At 39.9% G+C, this 17,095-nt stretch overlaps 2 protein-coding genes across 12 annotated transcripts in view; one reads left to right on the forward strand and one right to left on the reverse strand.

The window, feature by feature from the left end:
• Positions 1–3,873: 3,873 nt before the first annotated feature.
• kif9 (kinesin family member 9) overlaps positions 3,874–17,095 on the forward strand; it is a 32,074-nt gene continuing 18,852 nt past the window's right edge. The window contains exons 1-20 of one of the 2 annotated variants that reach the window (XM_074693925.1): positions 3,874–4,086; positions 5,571–5,742; positions 5,847–5,953; positions 6,036–6,266; positions 6,434–6,517; positions 6,618–6,710; positions 6,798–6,945; positions 7,023–7,087; positions 7,179–7,256; positions 7,678–7,746; positions 8,961–9,065; positions 9,150–9,205; positions 9,280–9,373; positions 9,486–9,550; positions 9,659–9,808; positions 9,893–10,095; positions 10,185–10,349; positions 10,443–10,522; positions 11,032–11,124; positions 11,978–12,067. In XM_074693925.1, coding sequence (XP_074550026.1) covers positions 3,991–4,086; positions 5,571–5,742; positions 5,847–5,953; positions 6,036–6,266; positions 6,434–6,517; positions 6,618–6,710; positions 6,798–6,945; positions 7,023–7,087; positions 7,179–7,256; positions 7,678–7,746; positions 8,961–9,065; positions 9,150–9,205; positions 9,280–9,373; positions 9,486–9,550; positions 9,659–9,808; positions 9,893–10,095; positions 10,185–10,349; positions 10,443–10,522; positions 11,032–11,124; positions 11,978–12,067 — 2,244 coding nt within the window. In that variant the 5' untranslated portion in view covers positions 3,874–3,990. The remainder of the gene's footprint in view (positions 4,087–5,570; positions 5,743–5,846; positions 5,954–6,035; positions 6,267–6,433; positions 6,518–6,617; positions 6,711–6,797; positions 6,946–7,022; positions 7,088–7,178; positions 7,257–7,677; positions 7,747–8,960; positions 9,066–9,149; positions 9,206–9,279; positions 9,374–9,485; positions 9,551–9,658; positions 9,809–9,892; positions 10,096–10,184; positions 10,350–10,442; positions 10,523–11,031; positions 11,125–11,977; positions 12,068–17,095) is intronic. The other variant, XM_074693926.1, reaches the window with a different exon arrangement.
• The window catches only part of scrib (scribble planar cell polarity protein), an 85,330-nt gene continuing 80,359 nt past the window's right edge, over positions 12,125–17,095 (reverse strand). For 7 of the 10 annotated variants that reach the window (XM_074693921.1, XM_074693915.1, XM_074693919.1 and 4 more), the window contains 2 exons: positions 16,355–16,409; positions 12,126–14,026 (listed from right to left, as the gene is read on the reverse strand). In XM_074693921.1, coding sequence (XP_074550022.1) covers positions 13,890–14,026; positions 16,355–16,409 — 192 coding nt within the window. In that variant the 3' untranslated portion in view covers positions 12,126–13,889. Of the gene's footprint in view, positions 14,027–16,354; positions 16,410–17,095 lie in introns of all 10 variants that reach the window. The other 3 variants (XM_074693917.1, XM_074693916.1, XM_074693922.1) reach the window with 2 other exon arrangements.

The following is a 17,095-nucleotide window of genomic DNA, read 5'->3' on the forward strand; positions in this document are numbered from 1 at the left end:
TTAGAAATCTTTTGGTGATAAAATCCAGATCATGAGCCTGCAGTAAAAAATATTCCTGACATATTTTCTTCATATCGCCCCCTAATGGAGAACATTTTCTTTGGACAGAAGCAGGGTTTGTTGATGTTTACGCAGCATGTAACCCTGCAGAAAACTGACCGCTGATTATCTGATATTAAGAGACAACTGAGGGACAGGTGAGGTTTGATTTCATCACTCTGTAACTATGGCACAGGTATGTTTGAGCATGATTAGTGACTGATTTTTATCAAGGAAACCTTTTAACAAACAGAACATTCATATGTAACTTTCACAGTTGAAAATTGGTCAGTAAGAGCTAGTGGTCCTTGTTTTTTTTTTTGTTTTTTTTTGTTTTGGTTTTTTTTTACAAAATCAAGTATAAGCCAATTCACTCTCCATTTTTTAAGATCTCATCCACCATCAAGTTTTTTCACTTACCCAAACCTTCTGTGGCTGCACAGCTTTTGGCTTCTCAGCCTGAGCGTTGCCTCCCTTTGGCAGCTGAAATAGAAATTCAGAGTAGTTCAGTTAGAATAGACAACTCAAGAAACAAATGCACAACATTAGAAGTCTGGGGAGGTCTTTGTTTATTTTGCAGGGTCACTGACACAGGATTAAAAAAAAACCTGAGCAATACGAAATAAAACAAAAAGATAAAGTAGACTGTTTCAGCTCTGGGGAACACAAATCAAGCTAACAGATTTTAAGTTTAACAAAGTATGAATATATAAAAAAACTTGCAAAATCAAAATAGCATGACACGAACAGAGTTGTTATTGGTTTTTCTTTGTTACTAAATGTGAAAACCTCCCAGTAGTACACAGTCTTACCGAGGAAGCAAGGATGAGCCCCACCAAACACAGCACAATAAGTCCTCTCATTTTAATAAAGTGGTGTCAAATCAGCTGCTACAACAGCTTTATAGTTTTGATGTCAGGAGGTGGAGTCTGTGACACTTCTTTCTTGCTACAGGCGATCAGTTCTGGTTTAATATCAAAGTCCAACACAGAACATTTATTTGCATAAGCGATAGTCTGCAAACAAAGTCTACATCTTCTATTTTACTGATACTGATACCAGATTTAAAATGTGTTTTAACTCTGAACTTTCAACACACTGAAATGTTATTTTTTGTTACATTTTTAAGTTATTGATGTGATATTTTTATGTAACTACTCCTCACAAAAAAGCTTTCTACTATTTTCAAGTCAAAGGAAAAAAAAAACAGTTAACAGTATTTTTGTCTTATATAACTCTTATTTATCTATTTTGTGGTTTTTGAATTCAGGGACATTTGAGAATATAGATCTTGTATACACTAAATACATCAAGTTTGCGGAATGGGGGACATTTTTACCGGCATTTTATTCTATCTATCTTTTCTTTGGAATATACCAACAATATTCTGCCAGCCTTATAATGAAGAAATAGGAAAGGAAGGGTGATTTACACAAATGCTACTGTCTAATGCTGACAAAAAAAAACATAAATAGAAAATAAAATAAAACAAAGAATCAGAAAAAGAAGATTTTCATCCATTCAGTAATACTTCTTCTGGAACTTAAGTCAGTTCTGCATCTCTGTCAGCATCAGTATCAGTCTTTAAAAACAAAACAAAACAAACAAAAAAAGTATCTGTGCTGAGAAAGAAAAACAAACAGAATCCTGACATCCCAAGTCAGAATTAAAGAAAAAAACTCAGATATCTTTTATCTTTTTGTATAACTGGCTTTCAGTGGCCCTAATCTTTTGTTGTAAAATCCTCTCACCTCTGAGCCCTTTCTTTCAGCAGGAGGTGTCAGGATCGTGGAGTTATCACTGGTCGAAGTCTGCTGTTCCTGAAAAATTTAATAGGATGAGAAATAGTTGGAAGTCTTGGCTGATTAGTTTATATATAGTTATATATATATATTTATATATAAAAAGTGAGCCTGTTTTAAGATCAGTCAAAAAGGCCTGACAGTCCCCTTAACAAAGTTTCTGAAGGAGGTATTAAAAGACATAAACCCCTTTAAGGGAAGTGAATTCACTCACTGTTGATGAGTTGGTTGTTGCATTAGTGATCCGGGTTGTTTCATTAGCCGAGTTGGTTGGTGTCCTTTCATCTACAACTTCATCACCGAAAACTGGTATCATACCTCCTGAAGGCCACTGAAAGCAGAAATAGAAGTGATTTCATATTAGTTTATAATATTTGTACGGGCATTTTTGTCTTTGTTAGATGGGATACCTAATGAGAGGAAATGTGGAGAGTGGAAGGTTGAAAAGTTTGGGGCCAGGAGCTGAACCAGCAACTACTGAAGACTGTATCTTCTGTAGCAGGAATGCACTTAAACTACTCAGCAGGTGCCCCGTCAAAGTATGGATTTTTAAACCAAACAAAAAGAAACAAAAAGAGAGTGGATGAATTGTTTGTCATTGTGACAGTACAAAATTTGATCGGTGATTAGTGCGTTTCCTCATTGACTTGATTCTAAAAACATAGAGAGGTAAAACACATTTTCTTAGAGTGTAATCCACATAGATGCAAACAAATAACACTTATTCAATATAAAAGAAAGAGATTTATATGGTTTAGAAAAAAATTAACTTGCAAAGTGTCATATTAAATAACAAAGAAACAAAAAACAACCATTTGTCTATTGTTTCTTGTAAATATTTTAATCTATATTGTTCAAATTTGATAAATAATAACAAAATCTGTGGTTTTGATACAAATCTTTATAGGTAAACATTTAGACCAACCCCACAGCCAAACTCCTATGCAGTTTTGAAGTACATTTGATAGTTTCCATTATGTAATAAAAAAAGATGTAGTAAAAAATGATAAGATGACTTTCACAGAAATATTTTTTTCACCTTTCTAGGCCGTGCGTTAAACCACCACCAATCATTCTGTAACAAGTGCTGGAAAAGCTTGCAGTTTAAAACTGTTTGTATAGTGAGGGCGCTGACCCTGAATTTCAAACAGCAGCCACACAATCAATAAATTAACCCATTATATAGGAACAGCCTGCACAAGATTTTGAAATCTTTGCCTTATTTTTCAGTAAAATAAGAGAATTGGAGACTTAAGATTTGTTAGTTTGATTCATTTTAATCGAACTTAGAATAAGTTAATTTGTGGAAAATTACATCTCTCACCCATTGTGATGCAACAGCGGTGAATCCCACCAAACAGAAAAGCATGAGCTCTCTCATCTTGAAAACAGATAAGCCTTCATATTTCACACACTCCTACTTATAGAGTCCATGTCAGTGGGTGGAGTCTGTTTCTGGTGGGTATTTTTTGTTGTTATATTAAGTAGCCATGGCCTCCGTTTGAGTTAAGTCCAAAACACCAATATCTATTACTTAAAACTTTTCATACTTTTCTAATTAATAGACAACATTTAACTTAATGTTTGTTTTATGAAAAGTGAAAAGCATCTTTTTTATCACTTTGTAACAATGTATGGTACAACAAAATCCAAGTGCAGTTTTGAAACTGATTGGCAAGAAGCACTTCTAGTACAACTTACATAACGAGCCATCATAGGGAGGAAGATACTTGGAAAAACAAACAACAAACGACTTTTGGAAAAATCTTATAGTTTATTATTCTAATCTATAATACTTCCAATTTTTCATAGAGAAAACAAACAAACAAAAAACTTACTACTTTTTAAGTTTTTTTAAGTCACTATTATGATTTCCATGAATGCTCTTATGGTACATTACGAGCGCGCGCTCTGCCACTGCGCGCGCGCTGTCGTTGCCATGACGCTGAATGGAAACTCCAAAAGATGAACACAGAGAATGGACTGCAGCTAATAAAATGAGATGTAATTACCCTCTCTCGCTAAAAAAAAACACCTACATTCAGAGTAATTAAGGTAGTTCTGGTTTATATTTTTTCATCTGTCGACGGTTTGTGAAGCTGTTGACTGTTTTAATTAAATTATCGTCGAGTTTCTTGTCAGAGGAGTTATGAAGGCTCAGAGCAGCGGGGTCGAAGTGTTTGTCCGAATCAGACCAACGGCTAACTTCGCTCAAGACCTCATTGAATGTCTCCCAGACGGCCAGGTAACTATTTTAAAGAACTGAATATGAGGGAATGAGCCGAAAACTACGTTAGCTTGCTGGTTTAATACCATTTTGTAGGGTCTCTTGTTTAGGTTGAAATCAAGCTTGCTTCACAAATTCAGAAAGTAGCTTAAACGTTAATATACGATTATTCGCTTTGTAAGCAGTCACAAGAGATGTGCAGTTTAAATGTCTGTATTTTAGTATTTATTTGTAATGCATTATTTAAAGGAAAAGTGCATATAAATTGACAGAGTAGAGTTTTTAATAATAGAAAAGAACCATAGAACTAAAACCCAATCAATTTAAGCAAATTCAGGCTAATCCCATAGTTAAACTCGGTAATTTGAAATTTGTTTGGCCATGATGAAGCCCAGCAAACAGACTTTGACAGCTCATTGTGATTAAACCATTTATGTTTAATGAATGATTCCTGTGTTTGATTTTTCAAGCAAAAAAATTACATTGCATCCAGAGGTGTAGCTACAATTAGGCAAACACAGGCAGTTGCCTGGGGCCCCAAGATTCCAGGGGGCCCCAAAGCATCTGTTAAAAACTGATTTATGAAGTTCTCTTCAATTGAAAGCATTTCTTTTTTCTAAATCTTACTTCACATTCTTCAAAATACATCAGAAAGCTAAATCTTTCATGATAGTTTTTGGGTACTCCCCCTCCCTTCTTATTCAATGGGCTATTCCATGTTACAACACATCTGAAAATTTGATTCAGCAAGAAAGTGGTAAAAAAAAACTTTTTTTCCCCATTTTTTTCTTATTTTCAACCAAGTGGGAAATAAAAACAATGTTACTCTGAGATCTGAGACAAACATATAAGACTTTAAGGATTTTAAGGACTTTATCTAGCCCGGGAAATAGGATAATTTTCTCAAAATCAAACTTTTTGAGTTGGTGATACACATTATTGTACAAAATCTCTTTTTTTTGATACATAACTCACTGGACAGGGGGTCAAATAAAAATACATTAAATTTAAAATAATAGTACCAAAAAGTATGGTAACTGTAAATATCACCTCTTTCAGTAGATTTTTTTCCAGTTTTATGTTGTGCTTGATATTTACATATTTTTTCTATAGTAAATTATTTTTTTCAATATTTACCTATTGTAATGTTTTTCACTTCATACTATCTTGTTTGTTACTGTTACTCTGTAAATTCCCCACTGTGAGACAAATAAGCTGTCAATTGACCGTAAAAAAATGTCAAATCCAAATTATGTATTCACTTTTTTCAAAATCAAACTAAAGTACAGAACTTGAGGAAATGCATTTGGTTGCGTTAAGTTACCATGTACAAGATTAGCACTGTCTCATGCCTTGATTCTGGGAAAGAGACAGTGGACCCAGGGAAGGCCAGTCTAGCTCTGAGGAAGATGGGTTACAAGGACATGGAGGGCCACATTAACTGGGTTTGCCTTGGGCCCCCAAACGACTAAATATGCCCCTGATTGCATCTCATCTCCCAGACAGTGAACATCCACCACTGGAAAGACTCCAGGCAGCTCCATGAAAGAAAGAAATTTCAGCTGAGCTCCCAGTCTTTCAAGCTTGAAGGCATCCTGCAGGATGTGTCTCAGGAGGAGGTGTACACTCGAGTGTGCAGACGAGTTGTCCTGGGAGCACTGGACGGCTATAATGGTAGACCTGTTAATCTTCATGTAAAAAGTGTGTGGTTTCAGCGACAGGATTATTTTTTTAGGATTTGTTTGTGTTTTTAACATCTTGTGCTGTATGTTTTTCAGGTACCGTGATGTGTTTTGGACAGACAGGCTCAGGAAAGACCTTCACCATGACAGGATCCATGGACTCATACCAGCTTAGGGGCATCAGTCCTCGGGCCCTTCAGGAGGTAACTCATTCATTTTTTATTTCGACACCCTTGACTTATGGGTTAGGGAAAATTAATTTATTCACATACAAATTGATTTTAGGTGTTCCAGGAAGTGGAGAAAAGGACAGAGCATGTCTTCTCAGTGCACCTGTCCTTCCTGGAAATCTACAATGAGACCCTGGTGGACTTACTGTCATCTATACGAGGGTCCCCGCATCCGTCTCCTCGAGTGATGGTGGTGACGGAAGAGCCGGGCAGAGGTGTATTCATCCGAGGCCTGTCGCTGCATCTTGTCCACAGTGAGGAGGAGGCACTCAATCTATTGTTTGAGGTTGGTGGTCTGGAAACAAAACCCCATAGAGTTTAAGGAGTAAATTATCAAACCAAAACACAGCCAATAAAATATGATTATTCTTTTTTTTTTATATATATATATATATTTTAAGAGTTTTTCTTCTGAAACATAACCTTAATAAAAGTTATTTTTCTACAACTCAGGGTGAGCTGAATCGTATTATTGGCGCTCATGCCTTGAACAGGAACTCCTCCAGATCTCATTGTATCCTCACTGTGCATATAGAGGTATGAACACAAACATCTCAAAGGCTTACTACAGTATTTTGTGCTTTGGTTTTGGTGTCTAACGTGATGTTGCCAATAAAGATGCGTTTCTGATGTACAGTCTCACTCACGGACTCTGTCTGAAGGGAAGTTTGTCACCTCCAAACTGAATCTGGTGGATCTGGCTGGATCTGAAAGGCTGGGAAAGACTGGGGTGAGGATGAAAATGTCTGACAAACATGTTAGATTGCTAAAAAATTCACACCATTTCTTACGTATTGTTGCTTTTCTCTCCTCCCAGTCAGAGGGTCAGATGTTGAAGGAAGCTGTGTACATCAACAAGTCCTTGTCTTTCCTGGAGCAGGCCATCCTGGCTCTGGCAGACCGTCGCAGGGAGCACGTTCCCTTCAGGCAGACTAAACTTACACATGCCCTGAAAGACTCACTGGGTGAGACTTGCAGGCTCATGGCTTTTATCAAATTTGATAGTCAATACTTAAATTAAAGCATTTGTGTGTTTCTGCAGGAGGGAACTGCAACACTGTGCTTGTGGCGAACATCTACGGTGAGGCTGCACAGATCGAAGAAACAGTAAGGATTGTAACAAAAAAAAAAATAAAGTCAGATTCTTACCCTACATGGTGTCATCTTTGCTCCAAGTGATCATGTTTGTTGTCTGCAGCTCTCCACTCTGCGTTTTGCCAGCAGGATGAAGTGTGTTCAGACTGAGCCTGCCGTTAACGAGCACATGGCTCCAGCGGTGAGATCACACTCTGCAATAACTGAAATCTAAGCAAGGGTTTATGTCTCATATTCAATAAAACAACCTAAGATGAGCTGCATCCACATGACAAGTCCTGTAAAAACAAAAATCTGCTAGTGGGGTAAAAATAGACAATTTTTTTCTAGTATGGAGGAATTATTCTTATATTAGTTTTAAGAAACTTTTGTTAGTAATTCAGTCATCATTTTTGCATTTTAAGATCTTGAAATAACATTTTTTCTGGATTTGCCAGATGAATGCGGCTCATATTGTGTCAAGTTAGACAATTTTTACAACAACACAAGACATAGACCCTTGCAGAGTTTTACTTTTTGCAGTGTACACACAATACAATACATAATTGACAGCTGGATGCCTAAAAGTTACAATATTGATAATGATGTCCTGTGTCATTCAGGCTCAAATCAAGTTACTTCAGAAAGAGATTGACCTGCTTAAGGAGGAACTGTCCAAATACAATACACTGGTGAGTACAGCTAGCTGGATTATGGACTAACAACACAGATATCTATATGAAAATGTGTAATGAAGGCCCTGTGAGGACTTATAAGTGAAATAGTTTCCATCAGTTTGCCATCCATCCATCTTTTGCCGCTTATCTGGGGTCAGGTCGTGGGGGCAGCAGCCTAAGCAGGGAAGCCCAGACTTCCCTCTCCCTAGCTACTTCGTCCAGCTCTTCCCGTGGGATCCCGAGACGTTCCCAGGCCAGCTGAGAGACGTAGTCTCCCCAGTGTGTGCTGGGTCTGCCCAGGGGTCTCCTCCTGGTGGGACGTGCCCTGAATACCTCACCAGGGAGGCATCCGTATTAGATGCCCGAGCCACCTCATCTGGCTCCTCTCAATGCGGAGGAACAGCAGCTCTACTCCGAGGTCCTCCCGGATAGCCAGGCTTCTCACCCTATCTCTAAGGGAGAGCCCGGCCACCCTAGGAAGGAAGCTCATTTCGGCCGCTTGTACCTGCGATCTTGTTCTTTTGGTCACTACACACACTACTACAGTGTCTAAACAAGACACAAGAGCTTTGCCTTCCGGCTCAGCTCCCTCTTCACCACGACAGACCTGTGCAGAGTCCGCATAACCACCAATACCTAAACTCCTCCACTTGGGGCAGGATCACATCCCCGACCCGGAGAGGGCACTCCACCCTTTTCCGGCTGAGGACCATGGACTCGGATTTGGAGGTGCTGATTCTCATCCCAGCCGCTTCACACTTGGCTGCGAACCGGTCCAGAGACAGTTGAAGGTCACGGCTTGATGAAGCCAACAGGACCACATCATCTGCAAAAAGCAGTGATCCAATCCTGAGGTCACCAAACCGGACCCCCTTGACACCCTGACTGCGCCTAGAAATTCGGTCCATAAAAGTTAAGAACAGAATTGGTGACAAAGGGTAGCCCTGGCAGAATATTTTCACTTTGACATATTTGCCTGTTCATAATCCATGAATTAAAACGAGATTATCAGCAACAAAATTGGTTATTTCTGAATGCTATTTCTCAGTATCCTTGGTTGGGTTGGATTTTCCTAAGTGAATACGAACCCATTTACAGCACTAAGACAGAAAGTCCTTTTGATGACACAATGCTGCTAAGTTTCACAGTGGAAAGAACAGTTTCAGAATGTTTAGATCCTTCTGAGAAAATGTACGGATGTCTTGTGCCTATAAACCGTCTTTTTCCAGGTGAACAAACCAAGAATCACATACGAGCCACTGACTGAGGCCCAAACAGCTGAGATTAAAAGCCAGGTTCAGAGTTACCTCGATGGAAGCCTTCAGGACATCAGTGTAAGATCACTCTTTCTAGAAAACCACATCCTAATTAACCATTTAATGGTATTCATTGTGTCTGTGAATGACCTTTTCTAACAGATCCTAAGTGTCCGGCAGGTCCAAGCAGTGTTCGCGCAGTTCAAGCTTGCTGTGCAGTGAGTATCATGGTGTAATGTGTGCAAGGATTGGTGTGTTAACTGTACGTGACTCAGCATGTTTTTGTAAACAGGGAGCAGGAGCAGAAGGTGAAGGCTCAGCTCTGTCAGACCTCCAGCTCAGAGGAGAGATCAAAATACGAGAGCGCACACACGGCTGCTGTCAAGGTCAGCCAGCGTCAGATGGAAATGAGCTGTAATTCTGTTTGTCTGTTGTTAAAGTGAGTAGTTCATTATGTTGGAGACTTGATGAGATGCTGTGTCCCTGTAAACCCTTTAGTGGGATGACAGACGACGTCCAGGCTCGACAGGAGCCAGAAGTAAGAAGACAAGGGACAAACAAGAGTGAGTCCTGTCAGAATTAGGCAGTAGCCAGCTTACAACATCTTTCTTCTTAACCTTATTGAAACACTAGTTTTTTAATGCACGTTTGGTTTTTCTCATGACAAACAGAATGTTGTCCCACTACAGCAAAAGCAAAAGACAGAGTCCAGGTTTGAAGAAGAATTTGGAGACCGCCTCCAAGTCGACACTGAATTCCAGCCAAACACCTGAGCTGGAGTCACCTGACACAGAGAGCCAGGACAGACAGGAGAGACATGAGTATGTGAATAATCCATCAAACACATATTCTGAATTATTCTGTGGTTGTAAAGTTCAGTGTTAGTATTTTGCCTGCTTTCCCAGCTCTCCTCCACCTAAAGCCGAAGCCTTCGAGGATTTCAAGTCAGGACAGGGAAGCAAAATTAACTCCATCCTTAAGGAGAATAAGACAGTGCTGCTGGAGCGCCACAGTCTCCTTTGCCAGCTCACAGAGGAGGTGAACGCTGTGAAGAGAGAGATCGACTACACTGCAGCCGTCATCCAGCAGAACAAGGAGATGACAGGAGGTACTTTCCACTTTGTGTAGCTTTAAGAAAACTAAATGTTGGTTCCATCCAGAGGTTAAACTGTTTCCATTGTTTGTTTTTGATTGAAGGTCAGTATCTGGCCATGGGGGATGAGCCAGATGCCACTTTATTAATGCAGCTCAGAGACTTAAAGGCTCTGTACCGACAGAGGTATAAAGTGCTGCAGGATATAAAGGCAGAGGTCAACTACTGTCAGCATCTTGTGGATCAGTGCAGAGTGCGGCTGCTTTCAGGTCAGTTCTTGTAATCAGTTTATAACTTCTCCCTCACCAAAGATGCCTCATAAAAGTTGGAGAAATAATCAAGTGCTGTGGTTTTTGTCCTAGAATTTGAGAGCTGGTATGAAAAGTCTTTCCTGGTAGCTGATGAGGAGCTGGATGTAATGATGGAGAAGACGCAAACGCATGTGAGTCTGCAAGTTTGCTGTAGTGGATCTATCTTGTAGGAGCTCCGTTTATTTTTCTTTAAAATACAAGAAAACTTAAATCTAAAAAAAAGAAAAAGGCAAAATTTATTAAAACTTAGCACAAAAAATAAATTTGCGTCATACACTGTTGGAAAGTGCAGCAGAGCTAAGTATGTGGGTTTCACCCATGAAGAATTAGCCAAATCTTTTTTGCCAGTGCCAAACAGCTTAGACTTTTTCGAGCTTTTGGTATTTCCAGGTGCTGACCACAAGGTGTCTCTAAAGTGAAGGCAAAGTTCCATATGCTCTATGGTGTATTTGGCGTCCCAAGAAGATGCTCATCATCCAATCCGCCAAACAAGAGTCAACACCAGAATACGGTGTTGGCATTGGCAGAGAAGATTTGGCAAAAATGATTTTTTGGGGGGCACCGTAATTTTTTTGAATTTCTATTTTAAACATTTAAGCTTCACTGCTGATAGAGAGTTTTTATCTTCTTTTGACTTCAGGAAGAAGATAACCAGCAACCGTTTCATGAGCCTCCTCCTGATAGCAGCAGCTCGGAGTCCTTCTACAACGCCCGAGACAGAACGCTGAGAAGGGTGGGTTGAAATAATTCGGTCACATTATCTCAAAAGTCTCATGCTTTAAAGGATGCGTTTGGTTTATACAGCTTTTACATTGTTTATAGAATGAAGTAGAACAAAATACTCACCCAGAAGGCTTTCCTGATCCAAGCAGTGCTTCGGGAGATATTTAGATCCAAAATCGTGCAGCGGACGTCCGTATAATGGGATCCACCGGGGCATAGACAGCGCCGCTCCTAAAACTGCATTAATCGTCCAAAAACTTGTGTTTTTCACCCATATTCCTTCATGGTCCGCTCCCGGTTAGTCCTCTGCTGCAGTCTGTGTCACTCCAGACAGCGCTGTGTGGCTGTAATGACCTCTGAACTGACAAAGTCTTTGTTTACATTTGCCCCTCAAAGAAAGGAGAAAGTGGAGTCAGCTCTCCAGAGAGTACTGCGCATGCGCAATGAGGCAAACTTTAACAAAGTCTTTGTCAGTTCAGAGGTCATTACAGCCACACAGCGCTGTCTGGAGTGACACAGACTGCAGCAGAGGACTAACCCGGAGCGGACCATGATGGAATATTAGTGAAAAACACAAGTTTTTGGACGATAAATGCAGTTTTAGGAGTGGCACTGTCTATGCCCCGATGGATCCCATTATACGGACGTCCGCTGCACGATTTTGGATCTAAATACCTCCTGAAGCACTGCTTGGATCAGGAAAGCCTTCTGGGTGAGTATTTTGTTCTACTTCATTCTATAAACAATGTAAAAGCTGTATAAACCAAACGCATCCTTTAAATGCTTAGCTTAAAGACACCTTTGTCATTTGGGGTTTTTAACTATTTATCTCTAAAAAAAGGTTTGTTTTTTTTCTGTGTCAGAGGAATAACAGGATGCTGCCGTCCACTCCAGTTCAGAGGAACTCATCTGCTGGACAGAGACGACTCCCTCCGATTCAACCTGTTCCCTAAGTGAGTTTATTTAACAATGTATGTCGTTTTTACAATCATCGGCCACAAAAGACAAAAACACAATGAATCAGCTTCTTAAATGAAAAGTAAAATTTATTATTCCTGAACCACAAAATAGACTTCTTTGGTTGTACAAATTCACTAGTTACAGTCTTGTGTGAGCTCTAACCCTTGACCCCGGGACTTCCGACCCCTTCCCTCTGTACTATTTGCAAGAAAAAGCCCCCAAAGAGAACTCAAGACAAAAGAATAAACACAAAAACTTGAAACACTGCATTAATAATGTAGTGAAACCCATCTGAAAAAAAGATAACCTACTGTAAGTTTAAGAAAAAAAAGATATCAGCCAAATGTTATCAAACAAACTGAATTTCAGTCAGTGAGAGCAACATAGAAAGCTATCATTAGAAGACCCTAAGTTAAATTAGAAGAAATGCTACTACTGTGATTCTGCAAAAATACCCATCAGATACATAAACTGACAGAATGTCAAAGCAGTGAGCTGAATGTTTAATGAGATCAACGTCATGAGAGGGATTTCTAATCAGCTCTGCCTCTCTCAGCTCTCCCAACGAACAAACCAATATACATGCAGAGAGCGTCCACGCCAAGCCCGTCTGAACCCAGACACATCAGCAGTTCAGACACTCGCTTGGTTTAGGTCAAGACTGGCTCAGATTCAAACCCAAAGTTTGTTTCACTTTCAGTATTTGTACATTATTCACACGATAGTACATGACTTTTTTCAGTGGCATCAGATTTAAATTAACCATAGACAGAAATATAAAACACCTGCTACCTTCATGTCACTCTGGAATACCTCCAGATACTTTTAATGATAGACACGAAACTTTCACATTGAAAGAATGAAAATCCCTAAACAAGAAAGGGGGAGTACCGTCGGTTAGAAATGATGCTTAAAGGGCATGTTGCAAAACGCATTTGATATGTTGTTTTATTCTCTCTGTGGGGGAATGTAACAAAAGGCTATCTGATGAGTAAATATATAAAATGAGTTATAAAAGATCCATAAAGTGATGTGCAATATATAAGTTGCAAGGTATGAATCATAACTTGGATTAAAAATGTTTCTGATAACCTACAATAAAACTCCCAAAAGGGTTAAAATAGTGTGAAACAGAAGGCCTTCAATTTAAAATGTTAAAAACAATAAATTACTTAAGATATGCATCGTTATAAGCTGATATATGGCAGTGCAAAAAAAATAGATATGTTGTTTTCCCAAAGATTCTCCATGACCATGAAGGTAGCAGGATGTTCCCTCCTGAATTAATATTTACACTCATATCTGCCCGGATCTAAAGAACGCCCTGACATTTTACAATCTATTCACTGAAATTCTAAAAATATCATTCGACAAGTTAGTATAGCTATAACCCATTTCTTTTCTTTTTCCAGTACGACTTTTTTTTAAAAACAGCAATTCATTGGAGGTGTGAGAAATCAAAAGTAAAATCTCCTGTCACCTCGTTTTAAAAATACATCTGCTTCTACTTGGAAAACCGAGTGAAGAACAAAAAAGATTAATGGTCTGTGAGAAGCGACTCTAGCTAACCACGCGAGCTCTTTCTTGCCAGCTCATCCACTGACTGTATAGGCAAGACTGGCACGCAGGATATAAGTAGGTGTGTATGTGGCTATCAGCTTCATAGTCTTTGCAGTGGTTATATAGGAGAGTACATCTCTTCTATGGACACTCTGTGTAGTGTGTTTAGTGACTCTGCACCTCCTGCGATTCCACAGTGTGTGTAAAAATGTGTGTTTGGGTTGTGTCTTCAGAGTTTTCTCCCAGTGTGAGGTGTTACGTGGGCACTGCGGTTTCCAGGCTGCGGCGGCCCTGCCTCAGTTTGCGCTTGTTGCTGTAGAGAGCCATCTCTTCCAGGGCGGAGGTGGCAGGTAGTGGGGCGGGAACCTCAGCGTCAGGGCTGGCAGCCGGGCCTAGAGAACAAAAACAACACAGCTTCAGTCACAGGACAGCATCTATCTGAAACACTGCTGTGAAGCTGCTTATTCGCGTTGCAACCTGAGCGGGGGCATTTAATTAAAAAGCAGATGGATCCCTTAAACCTGCGAGAGAAGCCCAACATTTAGATCAGCAGCAGGAAACAACCAGGTCCCAGAAATTTGAAGCAAAACACTGAAGCGCCTTAGTAATTTTATCTCCTTCTGCAAATCATTGGTTTTCCAGACACTGGTTTCTTGATTCAGGTTAGAAAGTCTGATACCTTGCAAACTTAATGGATAATTGTTCTGTTTTTTTTTTTATGCATGGCAACTTGAAGGTGGATTGATTGGATTTTTTCACAAAAAAGACTTGTTTCCCATAAGTACCATCACCAACTGTTGCAAGGACGCAACTCTTGGCAAGACATGCATTTGTTTGGAAGCAAGTGACGGCAGGGTGGATCATCTTTCCAGAAAGACTTTTCTTCTCCTCTTTAAAGTGATACTCCGGGATGGAACAAGTTGGGTCCTATCACAAGATTTAGGGCAGAAATTACCCCTACAGCAGTGCTTTTGTGCAGCAGAAGCCCAGGGCGCACGCACCACACACCTCCTCCCTGCTTCTCTGCCGTTTCCTCTGCACTCAGACGGGGCCATATTTTACTTGACCAAAAACACAAATAAACGGACTCCCACCGAAAAAATCTGATATCGGTCTGTATTCACGCTTTATTTAGAGAATTTTCAGCCTGTTACTTTCACATAAAAACACCGCTAAATAAGGCTCTAGTTCTCATCGTGTCTCTTCGTCCTGGCAGACTGCCTGCGTTTGTTTATATCTGGCACGCCGCGCGCGCAGACTGATACACTAAGCGGTGAGCACCTCGTAGCCAGCTGTGGCTCTGCAGCAGAGGTAGCGCCGTTTTACGACACAATGAGAGCTAGAGTCTTAGTTAGCGGTGTTTTGTGTGAAAGTAACGCGCTGAAAATTCTCTAAATGTTCCAATGAAAACATTGAGAAATGTGTTTTTGGTCAAGTAAAATATGGCCCCGTCTGAGTGCAGAGGAAACCGGCAGAGGAGCAGGGAGGGGGTGTTTGGTGCGTGGGCTCTGGGCTTCTGCTGCACAAAAACACTGCTGTAGGGGTAATTTCTGCCCTAAACCTTGTGATAGGACCCAACTTGTTCCATCTCAGAGTATCACTTTAATGGATAATTGTTCTGTTTTTTTTTTGCATGCCAACTTGAAGGTGGATTGATTGGATTTTTTTTTTTTTAAAAGACTTGTTTCCCATAAGTACCATCACCAACTGTTGAAAGGACGCAACTCTTGGCAAGACATGCATTTGTTTGGAAGCAAGTGACTGCAGGGTGGATCATCTTTCCAGAAAGACTTTTCTTCTCCTCTTTAAAATGCTACTATAAGATCATCTGTTTAAGGCTACTTATCTTGGATCATCTTTCAGCCGATGCATTTTGTAGATCATCTTGTAACACTAGTTTTTTGGATCACTTTTTTGACACTACTTTCTTGGATCACCTTTCTAATATTACTGTCTTGGATCGTCATTTTTACGCTACTTTTCTTGTGTTGTCTTTTTAAAGTTGTTTGACTTGGTTCATATTTTTGACAACATTTTTCTTGGGTTGTTTTTTTAACGCTTTTTTTTTTTTGAATGTTGCAGATACTACAAAAATAGCATTTGGAGTTAACCAAATTTGCCACTGATAGTCTGATTCTGAATCTTGGATTATGAACAAGCAATTATATAAAAGTGAGACCTATTGCAAGATCACTTATACAGTCTTGACAGGGCCCTTAGTTATAAGTGTCTTGCTTTTGGATTTAAGTCTTAGGTGAGACTTCTGTAAGCTGGCTACAACACATCATGGTGCTACATTTCCTACCGTAAAAAAACACTTTGGAAGATGAAAATCTTTTGTAAATAAAAGTTTCAGTCAGCACTTTTGAGAAATCCATGCATAACTTTTAGTTACATTAGTAACACCAAATCTCTGATCTATGTTTGGAGAGCAGCAGCAGGCAAAGCACACCCAAGTAGACACACACCCCATCCTGATACCTGGACCCATAGTTTGCCACACAACTGGTTAGATTTTAAATTAAAAACCAAATCTCAGTCTTATATCATATGAAGTGTACAACACACGCTCAAATACATGCACATGGAGTCGTACCACAGAGGCTGCTTATCCCAGGTATTCACCTGAATCAGAAGGGATAGAAAATTCACACTTGCTTACTCACTATTCCCTCTCACAACATGAGTTAAATAAAACACTGAATAGTTCATGCACTCACCTGGGTTGCTGGAGCCATCATCAATGAACTGCAAGTCCTCGACGGGGTCAGGGGACTGGAAGACAAGAAGAGACAGTGAATACCTGGTGGTGGAAGTAAAGGTGTGTCAGTGACCTGTGTCCCAGGAGAGGCCTCCACCATGAGCAGGAGACTGAGAAGATGTGCCAGCCGCTCACTGAAGCACTGAAGCTCCCAATCTGTCAGAGCCGAAAGCCACAGTAGCTCTACTCAGAAGAGATTGGCATGTTAAAGAAAAGGGAGGTTAAGTTAGGTCATCAGTTCCGGGGTTTTGTTGTGATGTGCAGCCAAATCCACAAAGAGACAGCGTTGCAGAGCGACATTGCAGCACCAACACGAGTCACCAATGCACAAAAGAATCCAAGCAGCATGTTCACTTCACTCTGTGTGTAGTGCAAACAACATGATTTATGATTCATATTTGAAATCAGAAGTTAAAAACTGTTGATTAACTTAGGGACCACTGCAACCTGCAAACTCAGTGCTATCTTTATTGTGTGACAGTTTAGGCCACTGGCTGTTGAATCAAGTGTTGTACCGTGCAACTCTTACTTAAAAATGTATCTATATTTCTTGCGTGTTAATTTGCAATCAATATGTGAACCAAAAAAGTTTGTCAAACTGGATAACTTGTAACTTTTTTTGTGTTCTCTTCATCTTTTTTGTTTTCAATCTTGTTGAGCTCTTCTGATGTTACCTGCTTGTAACGTTGCCTAGCTTGTT

This window comes from Halichoeres trimaculatus, unplaced genomic scaffold (assembly GCF_033239565.1).
Source record: "Halichoeres trimaculatus isolate MK-OKI-2021-1 unplaced genomic scaffold, fHalTri1.1 fHalTri1_scaffold_18, whole genome shotgun sequence".
NCBI classification, from domain to species: domain Eukaryota; kingdom Metazoa; phylum Chordata; class Actinopteri; order Labriformes; family Labridae; genus Halichoeres; species Halichoeres trimaculatus.